Here is a 19,058-nt window from a genome sequence, read left to right as displayed (position 1 = left end):
TCACAACGGCGACATCACAGCGGCGACATCACAACGGCGACATCACAACGGCGACATCACAGCGGCGACATCACAACGGCGACATCACAACAGCAACGTCAGAAGGGCGATGTCGACGTCAAGCGGCGACGTCAGAAGGGCGACATCACAACGGCGACATCACAACAGCAACGTCAGAAGGGCGATGTCGACGTCAAGCGGCGACGTCAGAGCGGCGACATCACAACGGCGACATCACAACGGCGACATCACAACGGCGACATCACAACGGCGACATCACAGCGGGGACATCACAGCGGGGACATCACAACGGCGACATCACAACGGCGACATCACAACGGCGACATCACAACAGCAACGTCAGAAGGGCGATGTCGACGTCGAGCGGCGACGTCAGAAGGGCGACATCACAACGGCGACATCACAACGGCGACATCACAACGGCGACATCACAACAGCAACGTCAGAAGGGCGATGTCGACGTCAGAGCGGCGACGTCAGAGCGGCGACATCACAACGGCGACATCACAACGGCGACATCACAACGGCGACATCACAGCGGCGACATCACAGCGGGGACATCACAGCGGGGACATCACAACGGCGACATCACAACGGCGACATCACAACGGCGACATCACAACAGCAACGTCAGAAGGGCGATGTCGACGTCGAGCGGCGACGTCAGAAGGGCGATGTCGACGTCGAGCGGCGACGTCAGAAGGGCGATGTCGACGTCGAGCGGCGACGTCAGAAGGGCGACATCACAACGGCGACATCAGAGCGGCGACGTCAGAGCGGCGACATCACAACGGCGAAATCACAACGGCGACGTCAGAGCGGCGACGTCAGAAGGGCGATGTCGACGTCAGAAGGGCGATGTCGACGTCAGAAGGGCGATGTCAATGTCAGAAGGGCGACGTCAGAAGGGCGACGTCAGAAGGGCGACGTCAGAAGGGCGACATCAGAAGGGCGATGTCGATGTCAGAAGGGCGATGTCGATGTCAGAAGGGCGATGTCAGAGCGGCGACGTCAGACTATGGTGGTGGATCTGCACCAGGATGGTCTGGGTCCGTGTTTCTCAGTCCTCTGGTCTGCAGGTTCTAGAGGTAACCCGGTTTTAAACACCCGACTGGAATGAACGGCTCATTAGAGACTTGGAGAGTCGGAGAACTAAAACATGCAGTGGGATTGACAAACCCTGGTCTGGGGGATTCAGATCTACTGTGGGGGGAAATAAGAGTCTCCTGGTTTCCAAGTGCACCAGACTTTACTGGGTTGGTCTGCGCTCGAGCCAGAAGGATTCACGCTGCTCTAAAAGCTGCGACCAGCAGACGGCTTGTGTGAAAATCTATAGAAAAAGTGTTTCCCAGATACTTGTCGGAGCTGGAAGACTCCTCCGGTGCGGACATCTTTAGCAGGAAGAACTTCTACAGCTGTAAACTCTCCGGCCTCGTTCAGCTCCATCAGCTGCACCCACAACTCCAGCTGGCGGGTCACCTCGCTCCACCTGAAACAAACCGGACCATCAGAACCACCAGGACACGGCGGGAAACCACTGTCACACACACACACACACACACACACACACACACACACACACACACACACACACACACACACACACACACACACACACAGCTGCACAGCCACGAACAACATCACTGTTAGGGCTGTGACGATACGCTTTTGTCGCGATTCGATTCGATTCTGATTTTTTGGGTGCTGATTTGATTTAAATTGCGATTCTCACAATTCTTTGATATTGCTGATTTTTGTAGATTAAAAACAAAAAAAATGTACCAAACTTATTTTTTTTACGCATTATTTTTCTTGATTTCAGTTAGTAAAATTAACACAGAAGCCAGACCATCATTCTGCTGCTATAACGCCCAAGAAGTAAAAAGATCACTAAAAACAGTTAAAGTGACAAAAAGTTTATAATGAGTTATTTTTATTTATTTAAAAAAAAATAAATAAAAAAAGATTTTTTAACATCAAAATTGATTTTAAAACTGTGAAGCAAAACATCCTGACTTTTCGATTAAATTTTCTCACTCCTAGTTATTATGGTGGTCAGATGCAGATTTTTTGTTTTCTCCATTTCATTTTTAACCAGTTTTATATATATATACATATATATATATATACATATATACATATATACATATATATATATATATATATATATATATATACATATATATATATACATACATATACATATACATATATATACATATACATATACGTATACATATATATACATATACATATATATACATATACATATATATATATATATATATATATATATATATATATATATATATATGTATGTATATGTATATGTATGTATATATATATATATATATATATATACACACACACATAATTGAATAAATGGATTAGATAGATAGATGAACAACATTCTTACTTGGATGCTGTAAGCAAACAATTAAATCAATTATTTGAAAATAATCTAATTTCTAATTATTTAATAACATTATTATGCAATAATATTCTTTATATACACATGTAACTTGATTTAGTTAATTTTACACTGTACATTTACAAGTAATTTTTTTATAAATATAATAATTCAAGTATTTAATAATTATATATTCATACAATTGTGTTTAATTTAATAAATGAATTATTTCTATACTTTATATTTAAAACTTTTTATTTTAATTCCAACATCTTAATTCATATAATTAAATTAACTTATTAATGGGATTTGTTCTGGTTTAATACAGTAATTAAAGTGAACAAACATTTCTGTTTAATGGTGTTTTTATGCCTGACTTTAACATGAGTTTAGCAGAGTGTTCCTGGACCTCTCTCTGAGGGATCTGGTCTTCGCTTGGATCACTCCCAGGTCCCACAGGGCCAGGTTCCTCCGATGGTTGGCCTGTTTGTGTCCGAAAACTTCGATCGCCACCGCCCCCTCCGCCTCCGCCAGAAACTCCACAAAGTCCTCTGACACGGGGACAGACAACTCCTGAGCAGAAAGAAAGAGAGGATGGAAAACCACGCCTTCTCTCACCAACAACCACCTTCGCTTTTTAAAGTCGCCACCTTGGCGCCGTCAAAGACCACGGAACACTCCGGGTCTCTGGACGCAGACGACAAGCTGCTCTGCGCCATCTCTGGAGCGACGAACACGGGCTTCTCCTCCCCCCAGAAGTGATACTGACAGAAGACGAAGTTGGAGAGGTGGCGAGGAAGACCAGTGGCCTGGAGGATTTTCACCTGGGAGAGCGAGAAGAGGCTCACACAGCGGGAACACTAGGAATGGTGCCGTCTGCGTCTGAGACAAAACAAGGAAACGCCGCGTCGCCTCACCACGCAGGTCAGTCTGCGCTCCTGATGGTCTCCTTCCACGGCGCTCAGCTGAGTTCCATCCTGTCCTGCACCTTCAGAGCTCTCGGTACCCCGCCACACCTCCACGTGCAACCGACCTGCCACCTGACACACACACACACACACACACACACACACACACACACACACAGCATCTGAGTCGGACTCGATCCGCTTATCACCCGATCGACCCGCCTCTCGCCGCGCCGTCCCACCTCTCCCTTCTGGTTGATGATGGGCACGGCGTACTGCAGTTTGACGTCGTAGAACAAGCAGGCCAGGAAAACGTTGGCGACGCCGATCAGACTGTGATTCTCCTGCTCGTCGAAGAACGGGTCGGCCCGTTTGAAATACGACGGCATCACCTGGATGGGAGGAAGCAAACGGGTCACACGCTGAGTTCCTGTGACTTGGTTCTGTTCCGTTTCCTCTCTACTCACAGGATTGTCCTCGTCAAAGTCTTTCCACTCCTGGTAGAGCTCCCTCATGTCCACCACCCGGTTCTCCATCTTCTCCAGAGCCCAGATCTGCTTCCCTTTGCCTTTCCGACGGACCTGAATGGCCGGCTCGCTCAGAACCGTGTCGCGCTGCAGGGATACGAGCAAAGAAACAGCTTCATACAATTCTGCCTCACCAGCTTAATGCATGCGGGTTCCCATGGTAACGCCGTTCAGGACCCATTCGTCTGCTTATCGAACCGGCTTCATTCTCATCAGGACCAATCAGGCAGCAACTCAATATATATGTATATATATATATATATATATATATATATATATATATATATATATATATATATATATATATATATATATATATATATATATATATATACATATATATTGAGTTGCTGCCTGATTGGTCCTGATGAGAATGTGTGTATGTATATATATATATATATACATATACATATATATATATATATATACATACACACACACACACACACACACATTGAACAATCCTTTAATGTTTCCGCTCCAGTCAGGTGTTTTCTGTTCCTCTCAGTCAGACTTCTGCACCTGTTGACAGGTATTTTGTCTAAAGTATATTTTTGCTAATTTTTATTTATTGTTCCTTTTTAAGTCTCCAGTTGAGTGACTGTTGTAAACTTAGTTGTAAACAGAAAAGTGCTTTAATTTGTCCAGAACAAACGTCTTTGTTTGTTTTTTTGTTTTTTTTTTAAACCCATTTAAATGAAAAAACAGCGTCTTATATCACTAAATTAAAATGTATCACATTTTTATTGTTCCTTTTTCAGTCTCCAGTTGTTTGAGTGACTGTAATAAATTCAGATTTTTCTTGAAATGAAAGGGAATGAATACATTTGAGGACGACTGTGTGTATGCATGCGTGTGTGTGTGTGTGTGTGAGTGAGAAAATGTTTTTATAAAATTGATACATTTTCTAAACTCCTGCAGTTCAGACAGTTGAATATTTCCGCCCGTCCACCAACCTGAAAGGACGTCTCTGGACGTCTTTTTGCACAAATTCAATCTGAAACTCAACTCGTTTGTTTCTTCTATATAAATAAAGCTATTTTTTCATCCTGAGAAGCGACACACACACACACACACACACACACACACACACACACACACACACGCACACACACACACGCGCAGCTGTGATGTTCAGCAGCTTTCTTCACCATTTCCTCTTTTCTCTTTCAGACCCAAACCTCCTACCTTCCTGTTAGCATCCAGGTTGGCTGCAGGTATCTGCAGGGTGACCAGATACTCCGTCCTCTTGTTGAGCTCCTCCGCGATGAGGCTGGCCTCCTGCGCCAGGAGTTTGGCCCGAACGACCTGCTCCCGAAGCCGCCGCAGGCTGCGGGTCATCATGGCCTCTCTGCACCGCGGGAGACAAAACCGTTACCAAGTGTCCTGGATGTTCCTCGGCCTGAGCCGGAGCTGAGCATCACCTGTCCTCGCTCCAGCGCCGCACCCGTTTCTGGGAGCCGGGTGAGGTCAAGCCGGTGGCGGCGCCGCCGACCGAGAGGCTGGATGCGTCCAGAAGCGGGGCGGGTTTCTCAGGGTGGAGTCGCTGGCGGAGCTGCTGCAGCTCCTGCTCGTACATCAGCCGCTGGCGCTCGAGAGCGCAGCGCTTCTCCTCCTCATGCTGCCTCTCCAGGGTCTGCAGCACCGCCTGCAGCGGGTCTGGAGGAGGAAGAGGAGGGAGGAAGACGTGAAGAAGAGGAAGGAACGTTTTGGACGCTAAATTTGGCGCCGGTGACTCACCGTCGGTGCCCATGCCCTTCATCATGACCTCGGCCTGCGCAAACTCGTAGCCGAAGTTCAGCTCGCTTGACATGTCGCTGGACGCGTCCAAATCCACCTCCAGCTGGTCGGTGCTCAAACACGTCTTCATCGCAGCACCGCCCTCCTCATCCTCACCCGCTGCGTGGACCATGTGCCGCGGCAGGTTGATCCTGTGAGGATGTGAGGGGAGGAGAGTGTGTGTTAGGAGTAGTGGAGAAGGTAAAGCAGCCGTTCGATCAGGAGGAGGACACATGGAGCGGAAACACACCTGAAGAAGTGGTTGTTCCCCCACAGGATTCTGTCGCCGTGTTGGAGCTGAACCGGACTGGTGAGCATCACACCGTTTACACAAGTTCTGTACGGAGAACAGCAGCAGAAGAAACGTCACTGTCTTAGTTATCCGTCATATCTAAAACCATTTCTAATCCCATTTGGGATTCATTTAACCTCAGACATACCGACCACGTGTGTTTTTATGTTCCCAAAATGCCGTCGAGAATTTAAAGCCCCGTCAGACTGGAACCATTTCCCAGTGTCAATCAGATCCGTTTCCCAGTGTCAATCAGATCCGTTTCCCAGTATCAGTCAGATCCGTTTCCCAGTATCAGTCAGATCCGTTTCCCAGTGTCAATCAGATCCGTTTCCCAGTGTCAATCAGATCCGTTTCCCAGTATCAGTCAGATCCGTTTCCCAGTGTCAATCAGATCCGTTTCCCAGTGTCAATCAGATCCGTTTCCCAGTGTCAATCAGATCTGTTTCCCAGTGTCAATCACATCCGTTTCCCAGTGTCAATCAGATCCATTTCCCTGTGTCAATCACATCCGTTTCCCAGTGTCAATCAGATCCGTTTCCCAGTATCAGTCAGATCCGTTTCCCAGTGTCAATCAGATCCGTTTCCCAGTATCAGTCAGATCCGTTTCCCAGTGTCAATCAGATCCGTTTCCCAGTGTCAATCATATCCGTTTCCCAGTGTCAGTCAGATCCGTTTCCCAGTGTCAATCAGATCCGTTTCCCAGTGTCAATCAGATCCGTTTCCCAGTGTCAGTCAGATCCGTTTCCCAGTGTCAGTCAGATCCGTTTCCCAGTGTCAATCACATCCGTTTCCCAGTGTCAATCAGATCCGTTTCCCAGTGTCAATCAGATCCGTTTCCCAGTGTCAATCAGATCCGTTTCCCAGTGTCAATCAGATCCGTTTCCCAGTGTCAATCAGATCCGTTTCCCAGTGTCAATCAGATCCGTTTCCCAGTATCAGTCAGATCCGTTTCCCAGTGTCAATCAGATCCGTTTCCCAGTGCAAATCAGATCCGTTTCCCAGTGTCAATCAGATCCGTTTCCCAGTGTCAATCAGATCCGTTTCCCAGTATCAGTCAGATCCGTTTCCCAGTATCAATCAGATCCGTTTCCCAGTGTCAATCAGATCCGTTTCCCAGTATCAGTCAGATCCGTTTCCCAGTGTCAATCAGATCCGTTTCCCAGTGCAAATCAGATCCGTTTCCCAGTGTCAGTTACATCCGTTTCCCAGTGTCAATCAGATCCGTTTCCCAGTGTCAATCAGATCCGTTTCCCAGTGTCAGTTACATCCGTTTCCCAGTGTCAATCAGATCCGTTTCCCAGTGTCAGTTACATCCGTTTCCCAGTGTCAATCAGATCCGTTTCCCAGTGTCAGTCAGATCCGTTTCCCAGTGTCAATCACATCCATTTCCCAGTGTCAATCAGATCCGTTTCCCAGTATCAGTCAGATCCGTTTCCCAGTGTCAATCAGATCCGTTTCCCAGTGTCAGTTACATCCGTTTCCCAGTGTCAATCAGATCCGTTTCCCAGTGTCAGTTACATCCGTTTCCCAGTGTCAATCACATCCGTTTCCCAGTGTCAATCACATCCGTTTCCCAGTATCAGTCACATCCGTTTCCCAGTGTCAATCACATCCGTTTCCCAGTATCAGTCAGATCCGTTTCCCAGTGTCAATCACATCCGTTTCCCAGTATCAGTCAGATCCGTTTCCCAGTGTCAGTTACATCCGTTTCCCAGTGTCAATCACATCCGTTTCCCAGTATCAGTCAGATCCGTTTCCCAGTATCAGTCAGAACCGTTTCCCAGTGTCAGTTACATCCGTTTCCCAGTGTCAATCACATCCGTTTCCCAGTATCAGTCAGATCCGTTTCCCAGTGTCAATCAGATCCGTTTCCCAGTGTCAATCAGATCCGTTTCCCAGTGTCAATCACATCCGTTTCCCAGTGTCAGTCACATCCGTTTCCCAGTGTCAGTCAGATCCGTTTCCCAGTGTCAATCAGATCCGTTTCCCAGTGTCAATCAGATCCGTTTCCCAGTATCAGTCAGATCCGTTTCCCAGTGTCAATCAGATCCGTTTCCCAGTGTCAATCAGATCCGTTTCCCAGTATCAGTCAGATCCGTTTCCCAGTGTCAGTTACATCCGTTTCCCAGTGTCAATCACATCCGTTTCCCAGTGTCAATCAGATCCGTTTCCCAGTGTCAATCAGATCCGTTTCCCAGTGTCAATCACATCCGTTTCCCAGTGTCAGTCAGATCCGTTTCCCAGTGTCAGTCAGATCCGTTTCCCAGTGTCAGTCAGATCCGTTTCCCAGTGTCAGTCAGATCCGTTTCCCAGTGTCAATCACATCTGTTTCCCAGTATCAGTCACATCCGTTTCCCAGTGTCAATCAGATCCGTTTCCCAGTGTCAATCACATCCGTTTCCCAGTGTCAATCAGATCCGTTTCCCAGTGTCAATCACATCCGTTTCCCAGTGTCAGTCAGATCCGTTTCCCAGTGTCAGTCAGATCCGTTTCCCAGTGTCAGTCAGATCCGTTTCCCAGTGTCAATCAGATCCGTTTCCCAGTGTCAGTCAGATCCGTTTCCCAGTATCAGTCACATCCGTTTCCCAGTGTCAGTCAGATCCGTTTCCCAGTGTCAATCAGATCCGTTTCCCAGTGTCAGTCAGATCCGTTTCCCAGTATCAGTCACATCCGTTTCCCAGTATCAGTCACATCCGTTTCCCAGTGTCAGTCAGATCCGTTTCCCAGTGTCAGTCAGATCCGTTTCCCAGTGTCAATCAGATCCGTTTCCCAGTATCAGTCAGATCCGTTTCCCAGTGTCAGTTACATCCGTTTCCCAGTGTCAATCAGATCCGTTTCCCAGTATCAGTCAGATCCGTTTCCCAGTGTCAGTCAGATCCGTTTCCCAGTGTCAGTCAGATCCGTTTCCCAGTATCAGTCAGATCCGTTTCCCAGTGTCAGTCACATCCGTTTCCCAGTATCAGTCAGATCCGTTTCCCAGTATCAGTCAGATCCGTTTCCCAGTGTCAGTTACATCCGTTTCCCAGTGTCAATCACATCTGTTTCCCAGTATCAGTCACATCCGTTTCCCAGTATCAGTCACATCCGTTTCCCAGTGTCAGTCAGATCCGTTTCCCAGTGTCAATCAGATCCGTTTCCCAGTGTCAGTCAGATCCGTTTCCCAGTATCAGTCACATCCGTTTCCCAGTATCAGTCACATCCGTTTCCCAGTGTCAGTCAGATCCGTTTCCCAGTGTCAATCAGATCCGTTTCCCAGTGTCAATCAGATCCGTTTCCCAGTGTCAATCAGATCCGTTTCCCAGTGTCAGTCAGATCCGTTTCCCAGTATCAGTCAGATCCGTTTCCCAGTGTCAATCAGATCCGTTTCCCAGTGTCAATCAGATCCGTTTCCCAGTGTCAGTCAGATCCGTTTCCCAGTGTCAATCACATCTGTTTCCCAGTATCAGTCACATCCGTTTCCCAGTGTCAATCACATCTGTTTCCCAGTATCAGTCACATCCGTTTCCCAGTGTCAATCAGATCCGTTTCCCAGTGTCAGTCAGATCCGTTTCCCAGTGTCAGTCAGATCCGTTTCCCAGTGTCAATCAGATCCGTTTCCCAGTGTCAATCAGATCCGTTTCCCAGTATCAGTCAGATCCGTTTCCCAGTGTCAGTTACATCCGTTTCCCAGTGTCAATCAGATCCGTTTCCCAGTGTCAATCAGATCCGTTTCCCAGTGTCAGTCAGATCCGTTTCCCAGTGTCAATCAGATCCGTTTCCCAGAGTCAATCAGATCCGTTTCCCAGTGTCAATCACATCCATATCCCAGTGTCAATCAGATCCGTTTCCCAGTATCAGTCAGATCCGTTTCCCAGTATCAGTCAGATCCGTTTCCCAGTGTCAGTTACATCCGTTTCCCAGTGTCAGTCAGATCCGTTTCCCAGCGTCAATCAGATCCGTTTCCCAGTGTCAATCAGATCCGTTTCCCAGTGTCAATCAGATCCGTTTCCCAGTATCAGTCAGATCCGTTTCCCAGTGTCAATCAGATCCGTTTCCCAGTGTCAGTCACATCCGTTTCCCAGTGTCAGTCACATCCGTTTCCCAGTATCAGTCAGATCCGTTTCCCAGTATCAGTCAGATCTGTTTCCCAGTGTCAATCACATCCGTTTCCCAGTGTCAATCAGATCCGTTTCCCAGTGTCAATCACATCCGTTTCCCAGTGTCAATCACATCCGTTTCCCAGTGTCAATCACATCTGTTTCCCTGTGTCAATCAGATCTGTTTCCCAGTGTCAATCACATCCGTTTCCCAGTGTCAATCACATCTGTTTCCCAGTATCAGTCACATCCGTTTCCCAGTATCAGTCAGATCCGTTTCCCAGTGTCAATCAGATCCGTTTCCCAGTGTCAATCAGATCCGTTTCCCAGTGTCAATCAGATCCGTTTCCCAGTGTCAGTCAGATCCGTTTCCCAGTATCAGTCAGATCCGTTTCCCAGTGTCAATCACATCCGTTTCCCAGTGTCAATCACATCCGTTTCCCAGTGTCAATCACATCTGTTTCCCAGTGTCAATCACATCCGTTTCCCAGTATCAGTCAGATCCGTTTCCCAGTGTCAGTTACATCCGTTTCCCAGTGTCAATCAGATCCGTTTCCCAGTGTCAATCAGATCCGTTTCCCAGTGTCAGTTACATCCGTTTCCCAGTGTCAATCAGATCCGTTTCCCAGTGTCAATCAGATCCGTTTCCCAGTGTCAATCAGATCCGTTTCCCAGTGTCAATCAGATCCGTTTCCCAGTGTCAGTCAGATCCGTTTCCCAGTGTCAGTCAGATCCGTTTCCCAGTGTCAATCAGATCCGTTTCCCAGTGTCAATCAGATCCGTTTCCCAGTGTCAATCAGATCCGTTTCCCAGTGTCAATCAGATCCGTTTCCCAGTATCAGTCAGATCCGTTTCCCAGTGTCAGTTACATCCGTTTCCCAGTGTCAGTCAGATCCGTTTCCCAGTGTCAGTTACATCCGTTTCCCAGTGTCAGTCAGATCCGTTTCCCAGTGTCTGTCACATCCGTTTCCCAGTATCAGTCACATCCGTTTCCCAGTATCAGTCAGATCCGTTTCTCAGTATCAGTCAGATCCGTTTCCCAGTGTCAATCAGATCCGTTTCCCAGTGTCAATCAGATCCGTTTCCCAGTGTCAATCACATCCGTTTCCCAGTGTCAATCAGATCTGTTTCCCAGTGTCAATCACATCCGTTTCCCAGTGTCAATCACATCTGTTTCCCAGTATCAGTCACATCCGTTTCCCAGTATCAGTCAGATCCGTTTCCCAGTGTCAATCAGATTCGTTTCCCAGTGTCAATCGCATCTGTTTCCCAGTATCAGTCACATCCGTTTCCCAGTATCAGTCAGATCCGTTTGCCAGTGTCAATCAGATCCGTTTCCCAGTGTCAATCACATCCATTTCCCAGTGTCAGTCAGATCCGTTTCCCGGTGTCAATCACATCCATTTCCCAGTGTCAGTCAGATCCGTTTCCCAGTGTCAGTCACATCCGTTTCCCAGTATCAGTCAGATCCGTTTCCCAGTGTCAGTTACATCCGTTTCCCAGTGTCAGTCAGATCCGTTTCCCAGTATCAGTCAGATCCGTTTCCCAGTGTCAATCAGATCCGTTTCCCAGTGTCAATCAGATCCGTTTCCCAGTGTCAATCACATCCGTTTCCCAGTGTCAATCACATCTGTTTCCCAGTATCAGTCACATCCGTTTCCCAGTATCAGTCAGATCCATTTCCCAGTGTCAGTTACATCCGTTTCCCAGTGTCAGTCAGATCCGTTTCCCAGTATCAGTCAGATCCGTTTCCCAGTGTCAATCAGATCCGTTTCCCAGTGTCAGTCAGATCCGTTTCCCAGTGTCAATCAGATCCGTTTCCCAGTGTCAATCAGATCCGTTTCCCAGTGTCAATCAGATCCGTTTCCCAGTGTCAATCAGATCCGTTTCCCAGTGTCAGTCAGATCCGTTTCCCAGTATCAGTCACATCCGTTTCCCAGTGTCAGTCAGATCCGTCTCTTCTCAGCAAATCTTTAGGACAGCTACATTCAGATACTTTCAAACAACTTCTGATATTGTTGCATTCTTCTAAATAATTTCACTGTGAGTCATGCTGTGCGAAGGCCAATCACGACTGTTATGTAAATATGTATGTCCATGGATCTACTGTACATTATTTCGCTTGTACTGACGGTTGGGTTTATAGGGGCGATTAGAGACCTTTGTCTAGTCTGAATGCTGTTGTTATGTCTAAGTAAGGATTGGATTGTTATCTGTGTGTGCCTGTCTGTGTTGGGGACCCCCTGGAAAACGAGATGTTTCCTCTCAAGGAACTATCCTCTCAATAAATTTCTAATGTTTAATCCCCGTTATGTTTTCATACACTTGCTGCTCGTGTGTTTCCTCCTTCCTGCGTCGTTTTCAGACAGAAGCCAGAGGACGTCTATGTTACGTTGCCTTACAGGGTTATTTGTGCAGCTACAAGCTGTGGAGCAGGCGTCACACAGCAGGAGGAAGGACCGCTGCTGCAGAAGACGACTACTTACTTGGCGTTGCGGTGAGGGGTGAGCACCATGCTGCTGTTCTCGGTGATGTCGATGACGCAGTGCTCCGCCTGGATGGCCATCCCACACAGCTGGATGTCCTGAGAGTCGGCGGAGCCAACACGAGTGTGTTCCTGGAAGCGATAAACATTGTTTACCACACTGAACAGATCAACACACACTCACCAGTCGCTTTATCAGGTCCACCAGTAGAATCAGTTGTAAACACCATCTGCTAATCAGCCAATCGCTTGGCGGCAAGTCACATAGACATGATGAAGACGACTGAAGTTCTGACTGAGCATCAGAACAAAGAAGAAAATGGATTTAAGTGATTTTTTTTATGTGGGATGTTGTTGCTCTGACTGTTTATGCAGATTTTCACACACAACCATCTGCAGGGTTTACAGAGAAGATCTGAGGAGGAGAGAATATCCAGCGAGCTGCAGTTTGTCTGGACCAGAACGGACAGACTGGTTGGAGATCATAGGAAGACAACAGGAAGTCCAGTTAGCACTGGTTCCAACCAAGATATGCAGAACATCATCTCTGAACACACAACACGTCCAGCCTGGAAGCAGATGGTCTCCAGCAGCAGAAGACCACAGCGGGTTCCCTCCTGTCAGTAAGAACAGGAAACTGAGGCTACAATTCACACAGACTCACCAGAACTGGACAATAGAAGATGGAGAAACGTTGCTGGTCTGATGAGTCTCCAGTTCAGCTCCACATTCACATGGTAGGATCAGAATCTGCTGGAAACATCATGACAACATGGATCCATCCTGTCGTCAGGATCAACGCTTCAGGCTGCTGCTGGTGTGATGGGGTGGATCAGCGGTCAGGCAGCGGAATAAAACTCGCTTAGAGCCGCAAATGTCTTATAACTAATAATATTTTATAAATATCTACTACAGGAAATTGGCTATTTTTAGGAACCACAATTTTATTCCTATTTTTAAGTTTTAAAATAAATAAAAATGTAAAACTTTTGCAAAAAAAAGATAAATATTATTTATTTAATTAGATGTAGATGTTTTTTCTCATTCTCTTAAAAATTTTTTTTTAAAAAATGCATTTCTTTTTATGTAAAGTTTTGGTTTGTAAAGTTTCGGTTCTTTCATTTTTTTTTTTTAGCTAATGCTAAAAAGAGCTGTTGTAGAAAGTCCAAGGAGCATCAGGTTGGACACCGTTGGTATGGGGGATAGTTTCTTGTCCCACTTTGGTCCCATTGGTACCACCATGACATGGTTTAACCAGCACACATGGTTTTAAACCCAACATTTCTGTCAGTTCAAGTGAGATCTTGTCTGTCACAGACTGGTCTGAAAGTGTTAAAATTCCCCCCAATATCTATTGCCAATCAAGTCTAATAATGTTTCTTGGAGTCCAGTGATCCGAGAGCGATCTGTGACGATGCCGCCATCACTTCCATTTGTTGCGTTATCTGTGGAGCTCCTCAGTCCCAACATGACATGGTTTAACCAGCACAGCCCTACCTGAGTCCTGCTGCTGACCATGTCCATCCCTTTCTGAGCACAGTGTAGCATCTCCTGATGGAAACTTCCAGCAGGATGATGCACCATGTCACAAAGCTCATATCATCTCCACCATGACGATGAGTTCACTGTCCTCCAACGGCCTCCACAGTCACCAGATCTCAGTCCAGCAGAGCAGCTTTGGGATGTGGTGGAACGGGAGATTCTCATCATGATGTACAGCAACTGTGTGATGCTTCATGTCAACATGGAGGAAATCTCTGAGGATGTTTCCACCTTGTTGGATCTGAGACACCATGAGAATCAAAGCGGTTCTGATTGTTTGTACTGGGCAAAGTGGACCTGATAAAGCGACCAGTGAGCGTTTGGTATGTGAGTTATACGAGCACAGGAAACTTTGAGTTTGTGTCAAATACTTTGAGGTAGTAGACCAGCAGCTCATTGAGGGCGGGGTCGGCGTTGAGGTTGACCAGGAAACACTTGTCGTCCACCACTCTGATGCCAGATGACTGGAGAGAGATGCCCAGGCTCTCCAGCTGCTTCTGCCGCTCCTGCAGGACAAACGTGGCGTTTATGTCAGAATTAAAGAACTACTTTGGAGCTCAGCTGAGACTGAAGTAAAGCCAGACAGTGTTACCTGAGCGATGGCCTCCGTCTTCCTGAGTTTCTCCTCCCAGGTCACCGTCATCTCCTGAATAAGCTTCTCAGACTCTTCCAGTCGCTCCTTCAGCTCCGGAGCCTTCATGGACTGAAAGCAACAGCAGCTACGTTACAGTCTGCACACATCAAGCCGCCTACTCTCTGAGCCCCGCTGGATCTGCACCTCCGCCTCCGTGAGCTGCTCCCTCAGTTTCTCCACCTCCTCCCGGAGCTCGCGGATGATCCTGGCGTTGGGGTCTTCGTTCACCACGGCGTGGTTGACGATGTTCTTGGCCCTGTCGGCGTAACGTAAGGTAGACAGCGTCTCGTCGTAGTTGTCTGCTGCTGGGCTGATGGTGGCGACCATGGCGGTCCGGCTGTTCCCGCCAAGACTGTCCTGTGGGAATGAACCGAAAACGTCATGAAGAAACGCCAAACAAGCCAAACGCACCAGTTTAGTTTAAAAGGGACATCGTGGAACATTTTCTGTCGTTTACTGATCAAGATTATCAAGATTACCACTGGTCAATTACCAGGGCCAGATTAAAAGTGCACAGGGCCCTGGGCCTAGAGTGTTCCAGGGCCCCCCTTCCCCACCACAACATTGTGAAACGACATTTCTAATATCTCTCAACCAGTGTTACCAATAGCAATACATTAAACACAGTGGTGTAACTGGCTTTTATGTACATTTTGTTTCATGTCCAAACTGCTGGTGTTTGCCCTACGTGGGCCCAAAATAGGTGTGGGCCCCTGGGCCAGTGCCCATAATGCCCATTGGATAATCCGGCCATGTCTTACCACCTCCCAGGTGGGAGGAGCTCCATAAGGAGAAAGATTTTAAAAGCAATGCTGAAGTTGCAGTTGTTCCTTGGCAAGTCAACTGTAGATCCTAAATCAGCCGAAAACTAACCGTTTCCACTGGATTTTGTTAGACAGTGTTAGCGCAGGCAGCATAACAGTTGATACTGCTTAACCCTTTCATGCATAGTGGCATATAGTGGACGCCTATTTACAAGCTTTTATCTTGCATATTCATGAATGAGGATGGTATTTTTGTAAATAAACCACTTCAATGGATGTAAGTGAGTCACTCAATACGTCTCCACTCACTGGAGAATAAATAAATGAATATATGATATAGTTGAACATAATGTAAGAACACAAGTTTCCCTTTGTGTTACAGCTATATTTTATACAAGATTTACATAATATAATTGATTATATATTATTTTATAAATATTTTCTAGAATACGATAAAATAAATCATAAATCCCAATAAATTCTAAATATCACTAATAAACAAAAAAAGTATTATTGTATGTCTGTAGAGGTAAAATACTGTATTTAAAAAAATGTTACATTGTTTTTTGTCAATTCATGCTCGAAAGGGTTAAACAGGCCAGTCTCGTCGCTACAGAAGTGGATGTTTATCTGGTTTCAGAAGCTTTCAAAGTCGAGGTAAACACGGTTAAGATCAGGAAACAGTCTGGTCATCATCTTTCTAGGTGATGGTCTGATGGACTTTGATGGATTCTACTAATGTGGTCTCTCTGATGCTGCACACTCCCAAGTTTCCACTTCATAATTATCATTATTTATTTTTCACTATTTACATTCTGCTTATGGTGTCAAAACTAGAAAATTCAGATGAGCAGCAACCTCTGGTGGTTAAAAAGTGAAGCCTATGCGGAAGAGCATAAACCTGCAGTTCCCGCTTCGCCCACTAGGGGCTCCATCCCAGAACAAATCTCCATAGACTCCCATTTTCAAAAGACCAACTTCACAACAGAAATAAACATGTTTACAGCCTGGTACAAAAATCCATTTTAGGTTTAATATGTGGGGGGAGTGAATTGTTTTAAAAATTTTTTGTATTAATTCATCTGTTTAAAATCTCAAAAATTGGCATAATTGGGAGCGTGTCCTTTTGATTGAAAGTTTCCAGATATCCCGCTGGTAAAAGGCAGGATGCATCAGTGCCGACATGTTGGATAAGACTCAGGATTTATGTCGTTTTTGCTGTTCAGTTCATGAAAAAGGACCAAAAAAAAAACAAAAAAACAATTTCTTTTTTTTTTCATAGCTGATTTTTCACCGCGAGCGCGGAGAACGGTTCAGTTTAAACCGCAAGCCCCGCCCCTAACTGTTTTTCCCAGTGGTGAATGGACAGAGAGGGTCTTGGCTGCAGACTCGAGCATGAGGCGGGGCTGGATATCAGACAGGGCTGGATGTCCAACTCCCTCCTCAACATTTTGATAGGTGGACATTGCTAACACTAACCATTGTCTGTTTAACCACGCCCATTTGACATCCAACTCCACTGTATATCCAGCCCCGCCCCATTCTCCAGGCTGCAGCTGGGGGTTATTGAACAGTCATACTCTCCTTTATGCTCTCCTCACACTCAGCATGCATGTGATATCGTACACATCTCATACTCGTGCACGATTCTTCAGAGGAAACTCACATCTTCCGGTGAATTTACGGTTTTAGTTGCGGTAAATGTCAGCATCTCAGGTAAATGAGTTCTATTTTTCTTTCATTTAGGTGGATTTGATGAGTAATATTGTTTTTTGCTCTTTTTTTTGTCTTTAATGTAAAGCACTTTGCGCTACAGTTTTATTGCATGAAAGGTGCCCTATAACTAAAGATTGATTGATTGATTTAAGTCCTCAGGTCCCGCCTCAGTGGCCCTGCTACTCTGTCTTGCATGCGCGTCGGTCCTCAAGAGCCACTGTCCTGCAGGTTTTCCATGTGTCCTTGTTCCACACACATGGCTTCCATTACATGGATTCAATAGCCAATAAAGTTCTGCGTAGCGACTGATTTATTCGAGTCAGGTGTGTTAAAGCATGGACATTTGGAAAACTTGCAAGATTGTGGCTCTCAAGGACCGGAGCTGGAGACCCCTGTGCTAGGAGATATGGCGACATTGCTACTGCAACACACCTCGTTTAGCAGCTGGTAGAGAAAAGATGTCATGGAAAGTTTAGAGGCTAGTTAGCATTAGCAGCTTCGAGGAAATAAAAAGACTGGACTTGTGCATATGCACTGAGCTCTTCCTCTTCATCTTCCATGTAGAAACATATGACAGTACTGGCATTATTAACGTATTTCTCCTCTCTCTGAAGGTCTTCCTGGATAAAAGTTGCAGTGCATGCTGGTCTCTCTTCCCTGTCCTCTCCACCCCAACCAGTCCAGGCAGATGGCTGCCCTTCCTGAGGCAGGTTATGTTGAAGGTTTTTCCTTCCCGTTAAAAAGGAGTTTTTTCCTTCCCACTGTCGCCTTGTGCAGCTCAGGATGGTGAATTGGATCCAAGTCAAGATTTGATGCAATCTGTTGGTTTTCTTTAACTAAGGTATTTATTATGAACTACCTGGAATGAATATGTCTGTATCGTGTCCTGAGATGACACCTTTGTGAAACTGTGCCATACAAATAAAGCCGAACTTGTCTGAATTTGTATTCACCAATCTAAAAGGCAAAATATGAAGAATATGAATGTGAATTTTGCCATCTATGAACTTGTTCATGAATTTGATGGAAGGTTTGCAAAAGAACTTCTTAAGTACAACTTAAGCACAAATTTAAGAAGATTTGTGAGAAGATACTGGTAAATGAGGCCCTTTGTCCAGTTGCAGGAGCCAATTCCAGCCTCTCGCTGTCAGACAGGTGGCCTCACATCTCCGTCTTCAGTACTTTGGTCTACAGAGGAGCTTATTGTCCGCTGAATGGCTGCAAGGTGTCCAGATGATGAGGCTTTAAAATGTCAGGTTTTTTCTACAGCTTTATTTCTGTTACTCACTTTTCACCGTCTTTGAGCCTAAAAATGTTTTGCGTTTTACTTTTATTTTGTAGACTGCACACCTGCTTTTACTTTGCTGAGTGCCCCACCTGCTCCTGGTTTTGTCCGTTCTCCTCCTCACTGTGTAAATTCCCACTGCTGTCTTTAGTTCTCTGCCAGATCTACGTTGTTTTATCCATATTTGTGTCCATCAGCTCCAGTCATTAAAACCCGATTGCTGCACCTGTTCTGCCTCTTTACTCTGCATATGGATCTTCATAATCCTGGCAAAAACAAGCCCAGATCATCATCCCTCCACCGCCGTGCCGGCATTTGTATGAAGTGTTTTTATTATTGTGCATTCGGACCAAACATCTCAACTTTTGTCACGAGCAACATTGTCCCAGAAATCTGGTTGGTTCTCTTGCAGCTTAGCTAACATTAGCCATGCTGCCATCTTGTTTTTAAAGGTTTCTCCTAAACAAGCCTTACTTGTTCAGGCTGTTTAAAACAACGCAGTCCTGAACTTTAACATTTAACATGCTGACTGAAGCCTGGAAAGTCTGACATGTACCTCTTGGTTTTTTATTTTGGTACTTTTTCTCTGAGCATCCCATGCTCTGACCTCAGACAT

The 19,058-nt window shown here is 46.0% G+C and overlaps 1 protein-coding gene across 2 annotated transcripts in view; it reads right to left on the bottom strand.

Annotated features, from left to right (window-relative positions):
- Positions 1-19,058, bottom strand: part of LOC306767392 (kinesin-like protein KIF13B) — a 62,801-nt gene that overhangs the window by 23,729 nt on the left and 20,014 nt on the right. For both annotated transcript variants that reach the window (XM_079255368.1, XM_079255369.1), the window contains 14 exons: positions 14,822-15,034; positions 14,636-14,746; positions 14,415-14,549; positions 12,503-12,633; positions 5,896-5,982; positions 5,607-5,797; positions 5,291-5,525; positions 5,055-5,217; positions 3,807-3,953; positions 3,582-3,731; positions 3,349-3,471; positions 3,082-3,255; positions 2,841-3,004; positions 1,378-1,510 (listed from right to left, as the gene is read on the bottom strand). In XM_079255368.1, the coding sequence (XP_079111494.1) occupies positions 1,378-1,510; positions 2,841-3,004; positions 3,082-3,255; positions 3,349-3,471; positions 3,582-3,731; positions 3,807-3,953; positions 5,055-5,217; positions 5,291-5,525; positions 5,607-5,797; positions 5,896-5,982; positions 12,503-12,633; positions 14,415-14,549; positions 14,636-14,746; positions 14,822-15,034 (2,157 nt within the window). The remainder of the gene's footprint in view (positions 1-1,377; positions 1,511-2,840; positions 3,005-3,081; positions 3,256-3,348; positions 3,472-3,581; positions 3,732-3,806; positions 3,954-5,054; positions 5,218-5,290; positions 5,526-5,606; positions 5,798-5,895; positions 5,983-12,502; positions 12,634-14,414; positions 14,550-14,635; positions 14,747-14,821; positions 15,035-19,058) is intronic.

This window comes from Telmatherina bonti (genome assembly GCF_933228915.1).
Source record: "Telmatherina bonti genome assembly, chromosome: 16".
Classification (NCBI taxonomy): domain Eukaryota; kingdom Metazoa; phylum Chordata; class Actinopteri; order Atheriniformes; family Telmatherinidae; genus Telmatherina; species Telmatherina bonti.
Note: the sequence above shows the minus strand (reverse complement) of the source record. Positions and strands in the feature narration are given on the sequence as shown.